We start from the raw sequence: 24,438 nt of genomic DNA on the forward strand, positions 1-24,438 counted from the left end.
TCGCGTCCTTTAAGCTGTGTGGGAGGAAGCAAAACGCTTTGACAAAGGAATTAGCATAACAATGAGCACGATGTACGTAGGAGGTGCATGGGCCATGATGGACCAGGAGCGGGTGGGGACCATGACGGACCAGCACCGGGGGGAGGGGGGGGGGAGTGAGTGTAGTGAGTGTAGTGAGTGGAGTGAGTGAGTGGAGTGAGTGAGTGGAGTGAGTGGGTGGAGTGAGTGGAGTGAGTTAGTGGAGTGAGTTAGTGGAGTGAGTGAGTGAGTGGAGTGAGTGAGTGTTCATAGTTCATTTATTTGGTATAGCCCTGTGAGCCATTCGGCTCTTGAATCGGGTGCAACCGCAACAAACAAAAAAACAAAAACGTGAACAAGAAAACATTTTAAAGTGACTATGTGCGACTGTGAAAACAGAAAATCCAGGAAAAAAAACATCAAAATATTCGTGAGATAGCACCGTACACCACCAACGCTGTGTGCAAAAATCCCAGTGGGATGCAAGTCAAACAACAACAACAAGAAAACCAAGATTAAGGCCATCAGTCTAACAAGGCCCGTGTGTCATTGGAACACACGGGCCGTCACGGATACGCGATTGTGTTGCCGTCACGTGACACGTCCCGCACAGTCATGTCGCAGCCCCGTGTCGAGCCATTAACAAGAAAGCAACATGTCACACGATTGTGTCACTGCCACACTGCCAATGCAGTGTGGCCAAATAACGAGCAATTACATGTCGTAGAATCCATTGTTGTAGCGTGATCCCTGGACGAATTGCGCATTATAAATGTAAATTATTTTTATTACAATTCCCCCATTGTAATAAGATGGTTTTATGGGTTCTTATTTTTGTTTTTGTGTTTGTTGATGGCTCACAGGGCTACACTAAATAAACTGAACTGAACTTAGTAATAGGTTTTTACCCTTTTATCTGGCACCAAAACTGACACCTTTATACAAGGGGATCATGTTGGGTGGTGTCACCGTGGGTGGTATCACTGTGGGTGATATCACTGTGGGTGGTGTCACTGTGGGTGGTGTCACTGTGGGTGGTGTCACTGTGGGTGATGTCACTGTGGGTGGTGTCACCGTGGGTGGTGTCACCGTGGGTGGTATCACTGTGGGTGGTGTCACTGTGGGTGGTGTCACTGTGGGTGGTGTCACTGTGGGTGGTGTCACTGTGGGTGATGTCACTGTGGGTGATGTCACCACCTCACCCGGTCCTCCTCCCCCCCGCCCTGCTCCGTGTAGTCAGTGGCCGCGTCTCCGCGCGGCTCCACGAGGCTCCACCTGCCCACTTTGTCTCCATGGCGACGCCGTTTCAACACCAAGAGAAGGGAGCCTAGAACGCCTGTGCGGGGGTCACGGGGTCACGAGGTCGGAGCGGGGGTCGTGGGTCAGGATGAGGTGTGGGGGCAGGGCGGGGTCACGGGGTCGGAGCGGGGTCGTGGGTCAGGATGAGGTGCCGGGGTCACGGGGTCGGAGCAGGGGTCATGGGTCAGGATGAGGTGCGGGAGGAGGGCGGATGAGGAGAGGGAGGAGGGGGAGGAGGAGGGAGGAGAAGGAGGAGTGAGTGAGTGAGGAGTGAGTGAAGGAGAAGGAGGAGTGAGTGAGTGAGTGAGGAGTGAGTGAGGGAGGAGGAGGAGAAGGAGGAGTGAGTGAGTAGTAGGAGTGAGTGAGTGAGGAGCTGACCCAGTAAGATCACCATGGCCGAGACGGCGCTGGCGGCTCCGCTGGCGGCGCTGGCGTGGAGGCAGCGGCCGCGGCGGTCGCACGCGGCGCAGAGCGCCACCTGCAGCTGCCGCACGGCACTCAGCGGCGGCGTGCCCGAGTCCCCGACGAGCAGCGCCACCCAGTGGAGCCCCTCCGCCAGCGACGACTTGGCCAGCAGCTGCGAGCTATTGCCTGCGCCGCCGCCGCCGCCGGGGGGACGCAGCACGTGGACAGACGCGGGGCCGTCGGAGGTGCCGGGGGAGGGGCAAGGAAGTAAACAACAACAACAACATTATTCTTGGTTCTATTCGGTAAAGTCACCACGTAGGTAAAAAATAAAACAACAAAAATCACGACGTTTTGGCCACAACACAAGTGGCCTTCATCAGGTGAAGGGACCGCACTCCAACGCTGTCCTCATGACAGCACGGTCCCTTCACCTGATGAAGGCCACTTGTGTTGTAGCCGAAACGTCGTGATTTTTGTTCTTTTAATTTTACCTACGTGACTTTACCGAAAAGAACCAAAGAGCATGGATCCTTGCAGTCACGAAAGCTTCAAATCTAGAAACAATATTCTTGGTTCTTTCGGTAAAGTCACCACGTAGAAAGGGAAACAATAAAATAATTTAAAAATAAAACAATGAAATTCTCACGACGTTTCGACTGCAGCACAAGCAATCATCGTCAGGTGTGGAAAACACAGCAAGAAAATTTCGAATGTTCTCGCTGTGTTTTTCACACCTGATGATGATTGCTTGTGTTGCAGTCGAAACGTCGTGATAATTTGATTGTTTTATATTTTTATTATTTTATTGTTTCCCTTCTACGTGGTGGTGACTTTACCGAGAGAAGCAAGAATATGAATCCCTGCAGTCACGAAAGATTTAAATCAAAACAACAACAATGGCAAGCGTCACGGAAATGAGTTTGTCAATGTAAATGACGACAATGACAACGACGACGACGATGATTTAAATTTCGATTTAAAGCTTTCGTGACTGCAAGGATTCATCTTCTTTGGTTCTTTCAGTAAAGTCACGTAGAATGAGAATAAAATAATAAAATAACACAATGAAATTCTCACGACGTTTCGGCCACAACGCAAGCGGCCATCTTCAGGTGAAAGGTACAGAACTGTCGGGACGACAGAGCTTCAATGAACGATGTTAAGATTCGTAGCGACTTTTAAGCTGGTTGGGAGAATTGAGGCACCTTGACAAAGGTGTTTACATATCAAATAGCTGAGGGATTAGCTTTTGACTGGTCACAGGAATGGCTATGTTAAAGTCAAAACCTACACATCCACAGAGGCAACTAGTAATTTAGCATTGAAATAGCTAAGGGATTAGCTTGTGACTGGTCACAGAAATAGATGTTAAAGTAAAGGCCTACACATCCACAGAGCTTCAATGAACGCTGTTAAGATTCGTAGCGACTTTTAAGCTGGTTGGGAGAGGTGAGGCACCTTGACAAAGGGGTTAGCTTGTTCAAATAGCTGAGGGATTAGCTTGTGACTGGTCACGGAAATGGCTATGTTAAAGTCAAAACCTACACATCCACAGAGGCAACTAGTAATTTAGCATTGAAATAGCTAAGGGATTAGCTTGCGACTGGTCACAGAAATAGATGTTAAAGTCAAAGCCTACACATCCACAGAGGCACCTCGTACATGGACGCCAAAGGGGGCTGCAACAAATCAACTATCATACAGTAAACCGATGCGAAAAACCTAATTCTAAATTACATCAATATAATAAATGTTCTCAATATATTCTTCAATAAGCTGAGCTATTAACATTAACTGGGTATACACTACACTATATAATGAATACCATATAGTAAACCAATAAAAACTAAAATATAAACTACCTCAATGATATATCACAATGTTATATGGTGAAAAAACGGGTGGATTCTTACCTTCCACTTCAGCACCACAGACAGCTACGAGCCCCGTTCAGACGGACGAGTCCATCCATGGTTGGAGTGGAGGAGGAAGGAGGGGAGAAACAGCTGCGAGGCGCTGTTATACTCCATGTTATAAACCATACCATTAACCGTGGTGTGAGAGGTATTAAGAGTCAGTGCCAGCGAAAGAGCTGCGGTCTGAAGGTCATCGTAAAATATAATTAATTAAGAACCAAAATGGTTTAAAACATCTTTCCAATGGTTACTAAGCCAGAATCCATCTTCTCGGTTGAAATTGTCTCTGTGTTTGTATATGTGGATGGCCTCATTAACGAATCTCTCATGGTAAAGAACCTCCGTCTTGGAGAAGTCAATGTCATGTGAGCCCACTGAATTATAACAGTGATCTGCCACGGCAGAGGAGTTCGTTCTACCGTGTTTCAAGTCTGCTTTATGTTCGCGGATGCGGTCCGAGATATGTCGTTTGGTTTCTCCAATGTAGCTATTACCACAGAGGCACTTTAGTTTATAAACGCCCGGGTACTGTATGTCTGGAACAGCATCTTTTACAGATGGAACTAGATCACGGATTTTATGTACTGTGTTGAATCGGACCTGGATCTTGTGTTTATTCAGGTTTTTGGAGATCTTTTTAGTGACCCCTGCAATGTAGGGTAAGGTGATGGTTTTGAGTGGCTCCACAAGAGGATCCTTCTTCCTGACTGGAGTGATGGCTTTGCGGATTGTGTAGTCGGAGTAACCATTAGCTCTGAGAGCCTGGTGTATGTGCTTGAGTTCACTGGTAATGTGTTCCTGGTCGGAAATGCATTGTGCTCTATGGTATAGAGTCTTGATGAGGGAGTTCTTCTGGGATGGATGGTGGTGGGAATTCGGTTTCAAGTAAGCATCTGTATGGGTAGCTTTCTTGTAGACAGAGTGGCTCATTGAACCATCAGGTCTCCTTTTAATTAAGACATCCAAAAAGGGTAGTTTGCCATCTTTTCGACCTCCATGGTAAATCTGATGGCTGGGTGTATGGAATTGATGTGGTCGCGGAATTGGTCTAGAGCAGGCTGGCCATGTGGCCAGATGACAAAAGTGTCATCCACGTACCTCTTCCATAAGGTCGGGCGTAGAGTGGCAGTCTGGATGAAGTCAGTTTCGAATTTTCCCATGAAGACGTTGGCTACAACCGGAGATAGGGGGGAGCCCATTGGGGTGCCCTCAGTTTGTTTGTAGAAAGTTCCATTCCAGGTGAAGTATGCGTTGGTTAAGCAATGTCTCACCAGGGGGGGTACAGCAGTGTGCAGTCCTTGATGAACCAGGTCTTCAATGATAGCGATGGTGTCAGGTACCGGAACTTTGGTGAACAAGGACACCACATCAAAACTGACAAGCAGGTCGTCTGGGGACAGGGAAATGCCTTTGATTATCGATACCAAGTCAGTGGAATTTAGTACCGCAGAGGTGGTTTTTCCAATGAAAGGTCGTAGTATATCAGAAAGAAAATGTGCCAGTTTATAGGTGGGGGAGTTGATAGTAGAGACGATGGGACGAACGGGTGTATCTTTCGATTTAAAGCTTTCGTGACTGCAAGGATTCATCTTCTTTGGTTCTTTCGGTAAAGTCACGTAGAATGAGAATAAAATAATAAATTGATAAAATAAAATAACACAATAATATTCTCACGACGTTTCAGCCACAACACAAGCGGCCTTCATCAGGTGAAGGGACGAGACTGTCTGGAGGACAGCGCTGGAGTGAAAAAAGCCACGCTCAGATCGCGACCTTTAAGCTGTGTGAGAAGAAACAAAGCGCCTTGACAAAAGAATTAGCATAGAATTTAGCATTGAAATGGCTGAGTGATTAGCTTGTGACTGGTCACAGAAATGGCTATGTTAAAGTTAAAGCATACACATCCGCAGAGGCACCCCTTTACAAAGGAATTAGCATAGAATTTAGCATTGAAATAGCTAAGTTAAAGCATACACATCCGCAGAGGCACCCCTTGACAAAGGAATTAGCATAGAATTTAGCATTTAAATAGCTGAGGGAGTAGCTTGTAACTGGTCACAGAAATAGCTATGTTAAAGTCAGAGCATACACATTCACAGAGGCACCTAGTACAAATCAAACATGAGAATTTAGCATTGAAATAACTAGGCGAATTTAGCATTGAAATAACTGAGTGATTAGCTTGTGACTGGTCACAGAAATGGCTATGTTGAAGTCAAGGCCTACACATCTGAGCTATTAACAGTAACTGGGTATACACTTCAATATATAATGAATACTACATAGTGAACCAATAAAAAACTAAAATATAAATTACCTCAATGTTATCAATAAACTCTATATATTCTCCAATCAGCTAAGCTACCAACAATAAGTCGTTATATATCACAATGCTATATGGCGAAAAAAATGGGTGGATTCTTACCCTCAACTTTAGCAACATGGATAGCTACGGGCCCCGTTCAGACGGACGAGTTCATCCATGGTCGGAACAGAGGAGGGGGAGAGAGACAGCTGCGAGGCGCTGTTATACTCCATGTTGTAAACCATACCATTAACCGTGGTGTGAGAGGTATTAAAAGTCAATGTCAGCGAAAGAGCTGCGGTCTGAAGGTCATCGTAAAAAACAATTAATTAAGAACGGAAATGGTTTAAAACATCTTTCCAATGGTTACTAAGCCAGAATCCATCTTCTCGGTTGAAATTGTCTCTGTGCTTGTATATGTGAATGGCCTCATGAACGAATCTGTCATGGTAGCCGGTTGGTTTGCAAAGAACCTCCGTCTTGGAGAAGTCAATGTCATGTGAGCCCACTGAATTATAACAGTGATCTGCCACGGCAGAGGAGTTCGTTCTACCGTGTTTCAAGTCTGCTTTATGTTCGCGGATGCGGTCCGAGATATGTCGTTTGGTTTCTCCAATGTAGCTATTACCACAGAGGCACTTTAGTTTGTAAACGCCCGGGTACTGTATGTCTGGAACAGCATCTTTTACAGATGGAACTAGATCACGGATTTTATGTACTGTGTTGAATCGGACCTGGATCTTGTGTTTATTCAGGATTTTGGAGATCTTTTTAGTGACCCCTGCAATGTAGGGTAAGGTGATGGTTTTGAATGCCTCCACAAGAGGATCCTTCTTCATGACTGGAGTGATGGCTTTGCGGATTGTGTAGTCGGAGTAACCATTAGCCCTGAGAGCCTGGTGTACGTGCTTGAGTTCACTGGTAATGTGTTCCTGGTCGGAAATGCATTGGGCTCTATGGTATAGAGTCTTGATGAGGGAGTTCTTCTGGGATGGATGGTGGTGGGAATCTGGTTTCAAGTAAGCATCTGTATGGGTAGCTTTCCTGTAGACAGAGTGGCTCATTGCACCATCATGTCTCCTATTAATTAAGACATCCAAAAAGGGTAGTTTGCCATCTTTTTCGACCTCCATGGTAAATCTGATGGCTGGGTGTATGGAATTGATGTGGTCGCGGAATTGGTCTAGAGCAGGCTGGCCATGTGGCCAGATGACAAAAGTGTCATCCACGTACCTCTTCCATAAGGTCGGGCGTAGAGTGGCAGTCTGGATGGCGTCAGTTTCAAATTTTTCCATGAATACGTTGGCTACAACCGGAGATAGGGGGGAGCCCATTGGGGTGCCCTCAGTTTGTTTGTAGAAAGTTCCATTCCAGGTGAAGTATGCGTTGGTTAAGCAATGTCTCACCAGGGGGGGTACAGCAGTGTGCAGTCCTTGATGAACCAGGTCTTCAATGATAGCGATGGTGTCAGGTACCGGAACTTTGGTGAACAAGGACACCACATCAAAACTGACAAGCAGGTCGTCTGGGGACAGGGAAATGCCTTTGATTATCGATACCAAGTCAGTGGAATTTAGTACCGCAGAGGTGGTTTTTCCAATGAAAGGTCGTAGTATATCAGAAAGAAAATGTGCCAGTTTATAGGTGGGGGAGTTGATAGTAGAGACGATGGGACGAACGGGTGTATCTTTCGATTTAAAGCTTTCGTGACTGCAAGGATTCATCTTCTTTGGTTCTTTCGGTAAAGTCACGTAGAATGAGAATAAAATAATAAATTGATAAAATAAAATAACACAATAATATTCTCACGACGTTTCAGCCACAACACAAGCGGCCTTCATCAGGTGAAGGGACGAGACTGTCTGGAGGACAGCGCTGGAGTGAAAAAAGCCACGCTCAGATCGCGACCTTTAAGCTGTGTGAGAAGAAACAAAGCGCCTTGACAAAAGAATTAGCATAGAATTTAGCATTGAAATGGCTGAGTGATTAGCTTGTGACTGGTCACAGAAATGGCTATGTTAAAGTTAAAGCATACACATCCGCAGAGGCACCCCTTTACAAAGGAATTAGCATAGAATTTAGCATTGAAATAGCTAAGTTAAAGCATACACATCCGCAGAGGCACCCCTTGACAAAGGAATTAGCATAGAATTTAGCATTTAAATAGCTGAGGGAGTAGCTTGTAACTGGTCACAGAAATAGCTATGTTAAAGTCAGAGCATACACATTCACAGAGGCACCTAGTACAAATCAAACAGGAGAATTTAGCATTGAAATAACTAGGCGAATTTAGCATTGAAATAACTGAGTGATTAGCTTGTGACTGGTCACAGAAATGGCTATGTTGAAGTCAAGGCCTACACATCTGAGCTATTAACAGTAACTGGGTATACACTTCAATATATAATGAATACTACATAGTGAACCAATAAAAAACTAAAATATAAATTACCTCAATGTTATCAATAAACTCTATATATTCTCCAATCAGCTAAGCTACCAACAATAAGTCGTTATATATCACAATGCTATATGGCGAAAAAAATGGGTGGATTCTTACCCTCAACTTTAGCAACATGGATAGCTACGGGCCCCGTTCAGACGGACGAGTTCATCCATGGTCGGAACAGAGGAGGGGGAGAGAGACAGCTGCGAGGCGCTGTTATACTCCATGTTGTAAACCATACCATTAACCGTGGTGTGAGAGGTATTAAAAGTCAATGTCAGCGAAAGAGCTGCGGTCTGAAGGTCATCGTAAAAAACAATTAATTAAGAACGGAAATGGTTTAAAACATCTTTCCAATGGTTACTAAGCCAGAATCCATCTTCTCGGTTGAAATTGTCTCTGTGCTTGTATATGTGAATGGCCTCATGAACGAATCTGTCATGGTAGCCGGTTGGTTTGCAAAGAACCTCCGTCTTGGAGAAGTCAATGTCATGTGAGCCCACTGAATTATAACAGTGATCTGCCACGGCAGAGGAGTTCGTTCTACCGTGTTTCAAGTCTGCTTTATGTTCGCGGATGCGGTCCGAGATATGTCGTTTGGTTTCTCCAATGTAGCTATTACCACAGAGGCACTTTAGTTTGTAAACGCCCGGGTACTGTATGTCTGGAACAGCATCTTTTACAGATGGAACTAGATCACGGATTTTATGTACTGTGTTGAATCGGACCTGGATCTTGTGTTTATTCAGGATTTTGGAGATCTTTTTAGTGACCCCTGCAATGTAGGGTAAGGTGATGGTTTTGAATGCCTCCACAAGAGGATCCTTCTTCATGACTGGAGTGATGGCTTTGCGGATTGTGTAGTCGGAGTAACCATTAGCCCTGAGAGCCTGGTGTACGTGCTTGAGTTCACTGGTAATGTGTTCCTGGTCGGAAATGCATTGGGCTCTATGGTATAGAGTCTTGATGAGGGAGTTCTTCTGGGATGGATGGTGGTGGGAATCTGGTTTCAAGTAAGCATCTGTATGGGTAGCTTTCCTGTAGACAGAGTGGCTCATTGCACCATCATGTCTCCTATTAATTAAGACATCCAAAAAGGGTAGTTTGCCATCTTTTTCGACCTCCATGGTAAATCTGATGGCTGGGTGTATGGAATTGATGTGGTCGCGGAATTGGTCTAGAGCAGGCTGGCCATGTGGCCAGATGACAAAAGTGTCATCCACGTACCTCTTCCATAAGGTCGGGCGTAGAGTGGCAGTCTGGATGGCGTCAGTTTCAAATTTTTCCATGAATACGTTGGCTACAACCGGAGATAGGGGGGAGCCCATTGGGGTGCCCTTAGTTTGTTTGTAGAAAGTTCCATTCCAGGTGAAGTATGTGTTGGTCAAGCAATGTCTCACCAGGGGGGGTACATCAGTATGCAGTCCTTGATGAACCGTGTCTTCAATGATAGCGATGGTGTCAGGTACCGGGACTTTGGTGAAAGAGGACACCACATCAAAACTCACAAGATCCAGGTCCGATTCAACACAGTACATAAAATCCATGATTTAGTTCCATCTGTAAAAGATGCTGTTCCAGACATACAGTACCCGGGCGTTTACAAACTAAAGTACCTCTGTGGTAGTAGCTACATTGGAGAAACCAAACGACATATCTCGGACCGCATCCGCGAACATAAAGCAGACTTGAAACACGGGAGAACGAACTCCTCTGCCGTGGCAGATCACTGTTATAATTCAGTGGGCTCACATGACATTGACTTCTCCAAGACGGAGGTTCTTTGCAAACCAACCGGCTACCATGACAGATTCGTTCATGAGGCCATTCACATATACAAGCACAGAGACAATTTCAACCGAGAAGATGGATTCTGGCTTAGTAACCATTGGAAAGATGTTTTAAACCATTTCCGTTCTTAATTAATTGTATTTTACGATGACCTTCAGACCGCAGCTCTTTCGCCAGCATTGACTCTTAATTCCTCTCACACCACTGTTAATGGTATGGTTTACAACATGGAGTATAACAGCGCCTCGCAGCTGTCTCTCTCCCTCTCCTCTGTTCCGACCATAGATGAACTCGTCCGTCTGAACGGGGCCCGTAGCTATCCATGTTGCTAAAGTTGAGGGTAAGAATCCACCCATTTTTTCACCATATAGCATTGTGATATATGACGACTTATTGTTGGTAGCTTAGCTGATTGGAGAATATATAGAGTTTATTGATAACATTGAGGTAATATATATTTTAGTTTTTTTTATTGGTTCACTATATAGTATTCATTATATATTGTAGTGTATACCCAGTTACTGTGAATAGCTCAGATGTGTAGGCCTTGACTTCAACATAGCCATTTCTGTGACCAGTCACAAGCTAATCACTCAGTTATTTCAATGCTAAATTCGCCTAGTTATTTCAATGCTAAATTCTCCTGTTTGATTTGTACTAGGTGCCTCTGTGAATGTGTATGCTCTGACTTTAACATAGCTATTTCTGTGACCAGTTACTAGCTAATCACTCAGCTATTTCAATGCTAAAAAAATTCTATGCTAATTCCTTTGTCAAGGGGTGCCTCTGCGGATGTGTATGCTTTAACTTAGCTATTTCAATGCTAAATTCTATGCTAATTCCTTTGTCAAGGGGTGCCTCTGCAGATATGTATGCTTTAACTTTAACATAGCCATTTCTGTGACCAGTCACAAGCTAATCACTCAGCCATTTCAATGCTAAATTCTATGCTAATTCTTTTGTCAAGGCGCTTTGTTTCTTCTCACACAGCTTAAAGGTCGCGATCTGAGCGTGGCTTTTTTCACTCCAGCGCTGTCCTCCAGACAGTTTCGTCCCTTCACCTGATGAAGGCCGCTTGTGTTGTGGCCGAAACGTCGTGAAAAAATTATTGTGTTATTTTATTTTATCAATTTATTATTTTATTCTCATTATACGTGACTTTACCGAAAGAACCAAAGAAGAAGGGGTGTATCCTCTTTGTGTATCTTTGGGAGGCCATATAATCTTGGTGGTCTGGCAGCAGAGGGTTTCAATGAGAACTGTTTGGTCTGATCAATTAATGCTGTTGACTTTAACATAGCCATTTCCGTGACCAGTCACAAGCTACACACACGTACACACACACACACACGCACAAGCTAATCCCTCAGCTATTTGATATGTAAACCCCTTTGTCAAGGTGCCTCACTTCTCCCAATCAGCTTAAAAGTCGCTACGAATCTTAACAGCGTTCATTGAAGCTCTGTGGATGTGTAGGCCTTTACTTTAACATCTATTTCTGTGACCAGTCACAAGCTAATCCCTTAGCTATTTCAATGCTAAATTACTAGTTGCCTCTGTGGATGTGTAGGTTTTGACTTTAACATAGCCATTCCTGTGACCAGTCACAAGCTAATCCCTCAGCTATTTGATATGTAAACACCTTTGTCAAGGTGCCTCACTTCTCCCAACCAGCTTAAAGTCGCTACGAATCTTAACAGTGTTCATTGAAGCTCTGTGGATGTGTAGGCCTTTACTTTAACATCTATTTCTGTGACCAGTCACAAGCTAATCCCTTAGCTATTTCAATGCTAAATTACTAGTTGCTTCTGTGGATGTGTAGGTTTTGACTTTAACATAGCCATTCCTGTGACCAGTCAAAAGCTAATCCCTCAGCTATTTGCACAAGCTAACCCCTTTGTCAAGATGTCTCACCTCTCCCAACCAGCTAAAAGTCGCTACGAATCTTAACAGCGTTCATTGAAGCTCTGTGGATGTGTAGGCCTTAACTTTAACATCTATTTCTGTGACCAGTCACAAGCTAATCCCTTAGCTGTTTAATGCTAAATTACTAGTTGCTTCTGTGGATGTGTAGGTTTTGACTTTAACATAGCCATTCCTGTGACCAGTCACAAGCTAATCCCTCAGCTATTTGATATGTAAACACCTTTGTCAAGGTGCCTCACTTCTCCCAACCAGCTTAAAGTCGCTACAAATCTTAACATCGTTCATTGAAGCTCTGTCGTCCCGACAGGTCTGTACCTTTCACCTGTGACCGAAACGTCATGAGAATTTTATTGTGTTATTTTATTATTTTATTCTCATTCTACATGAACTTACCGAAAGAACCAAAGAAGACGACAATGATGACGACGTTGATGATGACGACGATGACGACAATGATGACAATGACGACGATGACGACGACGTTCATAATGACGATGATGACGGCGATGACGACGACAACAATGACGATGACGACGTCGATAATGACAATGACGACGACGTTGATGATGACGACGATGACGACAATGATGATGACAATGACGACGACGACGACGCCGAGCGCCATCTCCCGAGCGGTGCATTCCCCCCTCCCCCCTGCAGCGCTCACCGTCGACCTGGCGGAGCGTCCAGTCGTCGTCGCCGCCGCCGCCGGGCGCCAGCCGGAAGCGGAAGGGGCGGCCGTTGGGGTCCTCGTCGGCGTCCGAGGCGACGACGGCGACGCCGGTGCGGGGACACGCGGCGGTCCCACGCGGCCACACGGCGGCCGTGGGGGCGTTGTCGTTGACGTTGCTCAGCAGCAACTCCAGCGTGGCGGTGCCGCTCGCGACGGGGGAGCCTGCTCACACACACGCACACATACACACGTACACACACACACGTACACACACACATGTATACACACACACACATACACACACACATGTACACACACACACGTACACACACGCACACACACGCACACGTACACACACACGTACACACACACAAGTACACACACACGTACACACACACACACGTACACACGCACACACACACGTACACACACACAAGTACACACACACGTACACACACGCACGCACACAAACGCACGTACACACACACACACGTACACGCGGCCACACGGCAGCCGTGGGGGCGTTGTCGTTGACATCGCTCAGCAGCAACTCCAGCGTGGCGGTGCCGCTCGCGACGGGGGAGCCTGCTCCACCGTCGCAACGTGCGCACGCACGCACACACACACACGTACACACACACGCACACACACACATGTACACACACACGTGCACACACGTACACACACGTATACACACACACGCACGTACACACACGTACACACACGTACACACACGCATTTACACACACGTACGTACACACACACACGCACGTACACACACACACGCACACACAACACACGTACACATGCACACACCACACACGTACGTACACACACACGCACGCACACAGGCACACACACACACACGTACGCACACACGTACACACACACGTACGCACACACACACACACGTACACACACACACGTACACACACACGTACACACACATACACACACACACGTACACACACACACGCATGTACACACACACACGCAGGCGCACACACGTACACACACGTATACACACACACGCACGTACACACACGTACACACACGCTGGTACACACACGTACGTACACACACATGCACGCACACACACGTACACACACACACGCACGCACACACACACGCACGCACAACACACGTACACACGCCACACACCACACACGTACGTACACACACACGCACGCACACACACGTACACACACGTACACACATAAAATGTAGTGAAGGTGGGTCACTAGGGGGCGTAGCGTTGTTTACACAGAGGGGAATTGTGGGTGCAGTAGCCCTCTCTGCCAGCAGGGCATGCAATGTCATGGAACGGGACCTAGGGGGCGTAGTGCTGGTGGCTGTCAGAGGACGTAGCAGCCCGGCTGGCTTGCAGGGCACGTGATAGGCCAAAGGTGACAGATGGGACACGTGGGGCACGGCCCAGACACCTTCTGGTAGGTTTCAGAAGGGGGCGTGGCCGAGGGCGTGGCCAGGCCACGCCGGGGGCCATAAAAGGGAGGTCCCGAGGCCGGGTCGGGGCCGTCTGCTGGAGTGGAGTCCTCGCTGCCGCGCCTTCCCCTGGGTCCTCGCTCTTCACGCTCGGCATTGTGGGTCAGGCAGCATGCTGAGCGTCCTGACCCGTCTGCAGTGATCCCATGTGTGAACAGAGTGTCTAAAAGTGTAGAACAAACGTGTGTGTGTGTGCCTCCTACTACCAGCATCTCAGAAGTGACCCTCTACACACGTACACACACACACGTACACACACACGCGCACGCAGCGACGGCAAGCGTGGCTGTGAGCGAGGGCGTGGCCGCGGGCCCCGCTCCCCTGTAACCCCGCACCGTCGTCAGTCGCCAGGAACGTGGCTGTGTAGACGTTGCGCTGCACAAGAGGCGACTCGCGGTCGAGCTCCGCCGCCGTGCTCACCGCGCCGCCGGCCGCGTCAATGTCAAGCCAGTCGCCCGGTACCCGCAGCTTGCGGTAGCTGCACGCACGCACAAAGATCCCCCAGGTAGCCTCGACGGACTGTCGCGGCGAGTGCTGTTAGTGGCGAGTAGGCAGACACCTACACACAGACGAAGATTCCCTACCGTGTAGCCTCAACAGGATGTAGCGGCAAGTGCTGTTAGCGAGTAAAGTGTAGTGTATAGTGTAGTGTATAGTAGTGTAGTGTATAGTAGTGTATAGTGTATAGTAGTGTATAGTGTCGTGTATAGTAGTGTAGTGTATAGTGTAGTGTGAAGTGTAGTGTGTAGTGTATAATATTGTATAGTGTTGTCTAGTGTCACGCCATGAACAGACTGTGGTAACTTACCTGCAGTAGCAGACATACATCAGCAGGGGGTGGTATGTGGGCTGCTAGGGTTCCCCAGACCCCAAGAGGCGGTGGGCTGGGGGAATATTCCAGGATCCCCCAGAACATTCTGGAAGGGAGGCGTGGCCAGGGGCGGAGAGACCCTGGAGGGTTATAAAAGCCGGACCCTTGAACGGGTTCGGCAGTCATCCCCAAGCCGAAGACTGAAGACCGCCGGGCTTAGAGTAGGACCCTGGGAACCCCCAGACCCGACGTCCTTGTGAGGGCAGGGACTTAGTGGGACAGTGGTTGGACCCTGGGAAACCCCAGACCCTACGTCCTTGTAAGGGCCGAGACTTAGTAGGACAGTGTTTGGACCCTGGGTACCCCCAGACCCGACGTCCTTGTGAGGGCAGGGACTTAGTGGGACAGTGGTCGGACCCTGGGTACCCCCAGACCCGACGTCCTTGTGAAGGCAGGGACTTAGTGGGACAGTGGTCGGACCCTGGGTACCCCCAGACCCGACGTCCTTGTCAGGGCAGGGACTGAGTGGGACAGTGGTCGGACCCTGGGTACCCCCAGACCCGACGTCCTTGTGAGGGCAGGGACTTAGTGGGACAGTGGTCGGACCCTGGGAACCCCCAGACCCTACGTCCTTGTAAGGGCCGGGACTTAGTAGGACAGTGGTCAGACCCTGGGTACCGCCAGACCCGACGTCCTTGTGAGGGCAGGGACTTAGTGGGACAGTGGTCGGACCCTGGGTACCCCCAGACCCGACGTCGTTGTGAGGGCAGGGACTTAGTGGGACAGTGGTCGGACCCTGGGTACCCCCAGACCCGACGTTCTTGTCAGGGCAGGGACTGAGTGGGACAGTGGTCGGACCCTGGGTACCCCCAGACCCGACGTCCTTGTCAGGGCAGGGACTGAGTGGGACAGTGGTCGGACCCTAGGTACCTCCAGACCCGCTGTCCTTCTAAGGTCCGGGACTGAGTGGGACAGTGGCCAGGACCCGAGGACCTTGGCTGGGTCGGGTCAGGATAGCCTCCCCTAGGGCCCCTAGCCAGAGGGCTGAGAGTGGTCCCAGTGTTCGGAGGCACGATAGCCCGGAGGCCAAACCTCCCCAAGCAGCGGGTGAAAGGGGCCGTTACCCCTCAGTGTTAGGGACCTTGTATTGAGTTATTGTCAAACAAAAGTGTTGCCTCAAGTACCGGCTCTCCCTCGTCTTTGGGCTCACTACACTCGTACAGCACTAACCAGTAGTGTATTGGAGAGCAAATCCACGACATTTCCTATCTGAGTACCGTGACATTTCACCAGTAATTACGACAATGACACCCAGCTTCATCAGGCGACAGCCACATTGGCGGATAAGTCTTCCTCCTGTTTAGGTTGTTGTGGTTGTTGTTGTGGTTGTTTTGCTTGTTGTTTTGGTTGTTGTGGTTGTTGTGGTTGTTGTTGTGGTTGTTGTTTTGGTTGTTATCCGCTTGGCGGGGAGTTGTCCTCACCGCAGGCTCTGCTTCTGTGCGGTGTCCGGGTCCCGTGCCACCAGCGTGGTGACGGCACTGCCCAGGGCGAGGCCTTCGGCCAGCATCACCTGCTGTAGCCGCGGCTCAAACAGCGGAGCCTCGTTCTCATCCTCAACACTCACCTGCCGGGGAGAGACGCGGCGCACGGGGAAAAACATGGAGATAGGTACGGGGAGAGACACGGGGAGAGATGCGGGGAGAGATGCGGGGAGAGACGCGCACGGGGAGAGACACGGAGAAAAACAAGGAGATAGGAACGGGGAGAGACACGGGGAAAAACATGGAGATAGGTATGGGGAGAGACGCGGGGAAAAACATGGAGATAGGTACGGGGAGAAACACGGGGAAAAACATGGAGATAGGGACGAGGAGAGACACGGGGAAAAACATGGAGATAGGTACGGGGAGAGACACGGGGAAAAACATGGAGATAGGTACGGGGAGAGACACGGGGAGAGATGCGGGGAGAGACACGCACGGGGAGAGACATGGGGAAAAACATGGATATAGGAACGGGGAGAGACACGGAGAAAAACATGGAGATAGGTACGGGGAGAGACGCGGGGAAAAACATGGAGATAGGTACGGGGAGAGACACGGGGAAAAACATGGAGATAGGCACGGGGAGAGACACAGGGAAAAACATGGAGATAGGTACGGGGAGAGACACGGGGAAAAACATGGAGATCGGTACAGGGAGAGACACGGGGAAAAACATGGAGATAGGTACGGGGAGAGACACAGGGAAAAACATGGAGATAGGTATGGGGAGAGACACGGGGAGAGATGCGGGGAGAGATGCGGGGAGAGATGCGGGGAGAGACGCGCATGGGGAGAGACACAGGGAAAACATGGAGATAGGCACAGGGAGAGACACAGGGAAAACATGGAGATAGGTACGGGGAGAGACACGGGTAAAAACATGGAGATAGGTACGAGGAGAGACGCGGGTAAAAACATGGAGATAGGTACGGGGAGAGACACGGGGAGAGATGCGGGGAGAGATGCGGGGAGAGATACGGGGAGAGGTCGGGGGTGGCGGCTTTTCCGCAGGAATCTTTGTTCGTGGCGGGAGAATCCGAACAGCTGTGAAGCTCTTGAGCAGCTCGCAGGTGTCCAGAGCCGGGTGCGGGTGGCACGGGAAGACCGTGGCGGGGCCGTGCGTGGGCCATGTGGGGGCCGTGGGGGTCACTCACCGTGACGGTGGCGGTACTCTCTGGAGGGGGCCGCATGGTTTTCACGAGCGGCTCCTCGTTATCCACGAAGACGATGAGTTGGTATGACGATGACGTCTCAAAGTCTAAGGGCTGCGGCGTACACGCACACGTACACACACACGTACACACGTACACACACACGTACACGTACACACGTACACACACACACGTACACACGTACACCCACACGTACACACACACACGTACACACGCACACACACACGTACACACGTACACACGCACACGTACACACACACGTACACACGTACACACACACACGTACATACACACGCACACGTACACACACACGTACACACGCACGTACACACGTACACACACGTTCACACACACGCACGCACACGTACAAAAGGCAAAGATCCCCCGTATAGCCTTAGCAGACCGTTTGGCCAAGTGTTGTTAGCGAGCACCTATGAAGGCTGGAATGGCACACGTGGGGGTGGGGAGCCAGCACCACGCCCGTCCGCCTTTGTCTCCCCAGTGCTGGCGACGTTGACGTTCGGACCCCGTGCCCCCCCCTCACCCCCCACTGGACGTCTGTGAAAAAATACCTCCCTAGCTGCCTCCATCTTCTCCCTCCCCATCCTCCCCTCCCTCCCCTCCTTCCCCTTCCTTCCCTCCCCCACTTCCTTCCATCCCCCTCTCCCCTCCCCATCCTCCCCTCCCTCCCCCACCTCCTTCCATCCCCCCCTCCCCTCCCCTCCCTCCGTCCCTCCCTCCCTCCCCTCCTTTCCCCCCCTCCCCTTCCATCCCTCCCCTACCTCCCCTCCCTCCCCTCCCTCCCCTCCCTCCCCTCCATCCTTTCACCCCCTCCCCTCCCTCCCACGCATTACCTTGACAACGACGATCCTGCCATTGTTGGTGCCGGGGTCGGTCTCCACGACAAACAGGTCGCCGGGGTCTCCCGCCCCCCACTCCCCCCCCCCCTGCCCCCCCCCGCGGAGGGAATAGTGGACACGCCAAGCCGCCGTGCCGGCCTCGTCCAAGTCGATCACTGAGAGGGGCGGCATCGTCACCGGCACCCCCACGGCGTTCTCACGGACCGTGCCGAACCACTACGGCGATGAAGATGCCGAGAGAAGGGGGCGGACAGGGGGGGTGACGTTGTTGTTGTTGTTGTATACCGCCTATGGTGCAGTGTTGAGTCTATGGTGCAGTGTGAGTCTATGGTGCAGTGTTGAGTCTATGGTGCAGTGTTGAGTCTATGGAGCAGTGTTGAGTCTATGGTGCAGTGTTGAGTCTATGGTGCAGTGTTGAGTCTATCATGCAGTGTTGAGTCTATGGTGCAGTGTTGAGTCTATGGAGCAGTGTTGAGTCTATGGTGCAGAGTCTATGGTGCAGTGTTGAGTCTATCATGCAGTGTTGAGTCTATGGTGCAGTGTTGAGTCTATGGTGCAGTGTTGAGTCTAGAGTGCAGTGTTGAGTCTATGGTGCAGTGTTGAGTCTATGGGCAGTGTTGAGTCTATGGTGCAGTGTTGAGTCTATTGTGCAGTGTTGAGTCTAAGGGCAGTGTTGAGTCTATGGTGCAGGGTTGAGTCTATGGTGCAGTGTTTAGTCTATGGTGCAGTGTTGAGTCTATGGTGCAGTGTTGAGTCTATGGTGCAATGTTGAGTCTATGGTGCAGTGTTGAGTCTATGGTGCAGTGTTGAGTCTATTGTGCAGTGTTGAGTCTAAGGGCAGTGTTTAGTCTATGGGCAGTGTTGAGTCTATGGTGCAATGTTGAGTCTATGGTGCAGTGTTGAGTCTATGGTGCAGTGTTAAGTCTATAGTGCAGTGTTGAGTCTATGGTGCAGTGTTGAGTCTATGGGCAGTGTTGAGTCTATGGTGCAGTGTTGAGTCTAAGGGCAGTGTTGAGTCTATGGTGCAGTGTTTAGTCTATGGAGCAGTGCTGAGTCTATGGTGCAGTGTTGAGTCTATGGAGCAGTGTTGAGTCTATGGTGCAGTGTTGAGTCTATGGTGCAGTGTTGAGTCTATGAGCAGTGTTGAGTCTATGGTGCAGTGTTGAGTCTATTGTGCAGTGTTGAGTCTAAGGGCAGTGTTTAGTCTATGGAGCAGTGCTGAGTCTATGGTGCAGTGTTGAGTCTATGGAGCAGTGCTGAGTCTATGGTGCAGTGTTGAGTCTATGGAGCAGTGTTGAGTCTATGGTGCAGTGTTGAGTCTATGGTGCAGTGTTGAGTCTATTGTGCAGTGTTGAGTCTAAGGGCAGTGTTGAGTCTATGGTGCAGTGTTGAGTCTATGGTGCAGTGCTGAGTCTATGGAGCAGTGCTGCGTCTATGGGCAGTGTTAAGTCTATGGTGCAGTGTTGAGTCTATCGTGCAGTGTTGAGTCTAAGGGCAGTGTTGAGTCTATGGTGCAGTGTTGAGTCTATGGTGCAGTGTTGAGTCTATGGTGCAGTGTTGAGTCTATGGTACAGTGTTTGGTCTATGGTGCAGTGTTGAGTCTATGGTGCAGTGTTGAGTCTATGGTGCAGTGTTGAGTCTATGGTGCAGTGTTGAGGTTGGGTGGTGGTGACGGTGTGAGTGTGGGTGGTGTGTGGTGGTGGCGGTGGTGGTGCCGGCGTGCCGTACGGTTCTTCTCGTGAACTCGGGGGCGATGTCATTGATGTCGGTGATGGTGACAATGGCGGTGGCCGTGGTCGAGAGTCCGATGTTGGCGTCTCCCTCCATGTCCGAAGCCATCACCACCAGCGAAAAGTGCGCCACTCTCTACACAGAGCGGACACTCCCACACCGTCACCCCCCGGCACACGCACGGAGTGGGTTTGTAGCGCAGAGCGGTAACCGCTATACATGGCGTGCACAGAGAGACAGAGACACACACACACAGACACACACAACAACAACAACCGCCATTCGCCACTAAGTGGCGGTGACGTCACCACGACGCTTGTGCCAGGCTATGTGCACCCTGAGGCCACGTGAAGTGTCGAACGCCCGCTGGCAGGAGGTCACGGGGCAGACCCAGGTGCCACGGGTCGACTGACTGAGATGACTGAGATGACTGGCTGATGCACCACCTGTGCCCCCTACTGTGCCAACCTGCTGTGCTTTAGCCACCCGGCGCTCCGCTCGCTGTTGTGAGTGTCGCTCCTCCGCCCTCCGTTGTTGTTGGTGGGCGACTGCCTCCAACTGCCCAGTAGCATCCTTCACGAGCCTCCTCCACAGAGGCCGATCTTGACACCGCTGGTACCAGTCATCGGCAAGTCCACTCAGCTCCACGTCCTCCTGTACCACATCACTCCATCTCTTCTCTAGCCCGTGCCGCGCCCGCTTAGCCCCCTCAATCCGGCCAAACAAAAGCTGTTTCGGCATGCGGTGGCTGGGCATGCGGGCTACATGACCCAGCCATCGCAGCCTTGCCTGCCGGAGGAGCTCACCGATGGGACCCTGCCCAGATCTTTCAAGGATTTGTGAGCTCCTTACACAATCCAGTCTGGTTAAACCCAGGATGGATCGTAGGCAGGTCAGCCTAAATGTGTCTAACCGGCAAAGATGTTCCATTAGGGGGGTCCACGTTTCGCAAGCGTAGAGAAGGGAGGGAATGATCGTGGCCGAGAAGACCTGAAGCTTAGTGCGGAGCGACAGACCAGGTAGCTTCCACACAGCGTTACGCAACCGATGAAAAGATATTGCCGCTCGACTGATTCGGAGTGAGACCTCTGCTGTTAAACTGGAGCCAGTCATAAGCACACTGCCCAGGTATGGGAAACTCTCCACTCTCTCCACAACTGCCCCATCACCGATTGGGAGTTGTGGGGGTGGAGTGTCCGATGGTACAAAATACCCAGGCAGGTGCTTAGTTTTGGTGGGGCTGATGGTAAGGCCCCACCTCTTAGTGGCACGCTCCAGTCTCAGCAGCAGCGTCTCCAACTCCTCCTCTGACTGAGCAGCTATTACCAAGTCATCAGCATACATAACGTGGTTGAGCAATAGGGAGCCATCCCTTGACCGCACCCGGGCATCGATTAGCCTCCCATTATATCTGTACCATATGGAGATTCCCCCGGTACAGCTATTGAAGGCTTCACGAACTACGTGGTCAAAATAGATGTTAAATAATGTGGGAGCCAGAGGACATCCCTGTCGCACCCCAAGGTGTACAGGGAATGGCTCTGACTCCCGGCCACGTAGTTTTACCCGGGCCCGCTCACCATCATGAAGGTCCTTAATGATCGTGAGCAGAGGGTCAGGTACTCCAAAAGCACGAAGAACGACCCAGAGCCCAGGCCTACTGATGGTATCATAGGCCTTGACCAGGTCAATAAAGCAGAGATGTAGGTCTTGTTGGAATTCCCTACACCTCTGCTGTAGCAGACGGACAGAAAATATGGCATCTGTGCAGGACCGCCCTTTCCTGAAACCGCATTGGGGCTCCGCAAGCCTCTCCTCAGCGTGCCTGGCAAGGCGATGCTGAATAATCCTTGCCAGGACCTTTCCCTATGCGGCATTCAGACACACACACACACACAGACACACACACAGACACACGCACAGACACACACAGACACACACCTTACACAGACAAACACACAGTAGAGATAAACACACAGACACACACAGACACACACCTCAAACAGACAAACACACACTAGAGACAAACACACACACACAAACACACACACAGACACACACATAGACACAGACACACAGACACACACAGACACACACACGGACACACACACAGACACACACAGACAAACACCTCACAGAGACACACACACACTAGAGACAAACACACACACAGACACACACACAGACACACACACACACACACAGACAAACACCTCACAGAGACACACACACAGTAGAGACAAACACACAGACACACACACACACAGACACACACAGACACACACAGTAAAGACAAACACACAGACACACACACAGACACACACACAGACACACACACACAGACACACACAGACACACACAGACACACACCTCACACAGAGACACACACATAGTAGAGACAAACACACAGACACACACATAGACACAAACACATACACACACATAGACACAGACAAAGATCCCCCATATAGCCTTAACAGACTGTAGGGGCAAGTGCTGTTAGCGAGCACCTATGAAGGCCGGAACGGTACACGAGGGGGTGGGTGGCCAGCACCACGCCCGACCGCCTTTGTCTCCCTAGTGGCAATGTTTACACACCGCACCAGGTACTCATTTGAGGCCGAGTCGACCTAGGGGGGCCCGGGACCGGTTCAGACAATCGTCACACGAACGTTGTGTCCGTGATGTGCGGCAGAAGCCAGATTAAACGATGCGGAAAACTGCATCAGTGCACAAAATGTACCGTATTTGTTTTGCTTTACAGATACAACAACAGTCATGTTCTAGACACAGACTCACACAGACACACACACACAGACACGCACAAACACCTCACAGAGACACACACACAGTAGAGACAAACACACAGATACACACACAGACACACACACACAGTAGAGACAAAGATAAAGACAAAGATCCCCCATATAGCCTTAACAGACTGTAGGGGCAAGTGCTGTTAGCGAGCACCTATGAAGGCCGGAACGGTACACGAGGGGGTGGGTGGCCAGCACCACGCCCGACCGCCTTTGTCTCCCTAGTGGCAATGTTTACACACCGCACCAGGTACTCATTTGAGGCTGAGTCGACCTAGGGGAGGCCCAGGACCGGTTCAGATAATCGTCACTGGTGTCGGCCGTGAGCGGGAATCGAACCCGCGTCGCCAGGTTCATAGCGCAGCGCGCTAACCGCTACACTATCGCTCCACACAGACACACACATAGACACACACACACAGACACACACCTCACAGAGACACACACAGTAGAGACAAACACACACACAACAACAACCGCCATTCGCCACTAAGTGGCGGTGACGTCACCACGACGCTTGTGCCAGGCTATGTGCACCCTGAGGCCACGTGAAGTGTCGAACGCCCGCTGGCAGGAGGTCACGGGGCAGACCCAGGTGCCACGGGTCGACTGACTGAGATGACTGGCTGATGCACCACCTGTGCCCCCTACTGTGCCAACCTGCTGTGCTTTAGCCACCCGGCGCTCCGCTCGCTGTTGTGAGCGTCGCTCCTCCGCCCTCCGTTGTTGTTGGAGGGCGACTGCCTCCAACTGCCCAGTAGCATCCTTCACGAGCCTCCTCCACAGAGGCCGATCTTGACACCGCTGGTACCAGTCATCGGCAAGTCCACTCAGCTCCACGTCCTCCTGTACCACATCACTCCATCTCCCCTCTAGCCCGCGCCGCGCCCGCCCAGCTCCCTCAACCCGGCCAAACAAAAGCTGTTTCGGCATGCGGTGGCTGGGCATGCGGGCTACATGACCCAGCCATCGCAGTCTTGCCCGCCGGAGGAGCTCACCGACGGGACCCCGCCCAGATCCCTCAAGGACTTGTGAGCTCCTCACACAATCCAGTCTGGCCAAACCCAGGATGGATCGTAGGCAGGCCAGCCCAAATGTTTCCAACCGGCGAAGATGTTCCATTAGGGGGGTCCACGCCTCGCAAGCGTAGAGAAGGGAGGGAATGACCGTGGCCGAGAAGACCTGAAGCCTAGTGCGGAGCAACAGACCAGGTAGCTTC

General features: G+C 50.4%; 1 protein-coding gene across 1 annotated transcript in view; it reads right to left on the reverse strand.

The window, feature by feature from the left end:
• Positions 1 to 676: 676 nt before the first annotated feature.
• Positions 677 to 24,438, reverse strand: part of LOC142921842 (cadherin-2-like) — a 44,649-nt gene continuing 20,887 nt past the window's right edge. Inside the window, exons 6-15 of the mRNA XM_076063177.1 lie at positions 20,401 to 20,538; positions 18,667 to 18,888; positions 17,795 to 17,905; positions 16,578 to 16,720; positions 14,621 to 14,763; positions 13,275 to 13,367; positions 12,777 to 13,004; positions 1,696 to 1,908; positions 1,221 to 1,354; positions 677 to 700 (exon numbers count right to left, since the gene is read on the reverse strand). Coding sequence (XP_075919292.1) covers positions 677 to 700; positions 1,221 to 1,354; positions 1,696 to 1,908; positions 12,777 to 13,004; positions 13,275 to 13,367; positions 14,621 to 14,763; positions 16,578 to 16,720; positions 17,795 to 17,905; positions 18,667 to 18,888; positions 20,401 to 20,538 — 1,449 coding nt within the window. The remainder of the gene's footprint in view (positions 701 to 1,220; positions 1,355 to 1,695; positions 1,909 to 12,776; positions 13,005 to 13,274; positions 13,368 to 14,620; positions 14,764 to 16,577; positions 16,721 to 17,794; positions 17,906 to 18,666; positions 18,889 to 20,400; positions 20,539 to 24,438) is intronic.

This window comes from Petromyzon marinus, unplaced genomic scaffold (assembly GCF_048934315.1).
Source record: "Petromyzon marinus isolate PM22_M1 ecotype Great Lakes invasive population unplaced genomic scaffold, UKy_Petmar_22M1.pri1.0 PM_G_Scaffold_9, whole genome shotgun sequence".
NCBI classification, from domain to species: domain Eukaryota; kingdom Metazoa; phylum Chordata; class Hyperoartia; order Petromyzontiformes; family Petromyzontidae; genus Petromyzon; species Petromyzon marinus.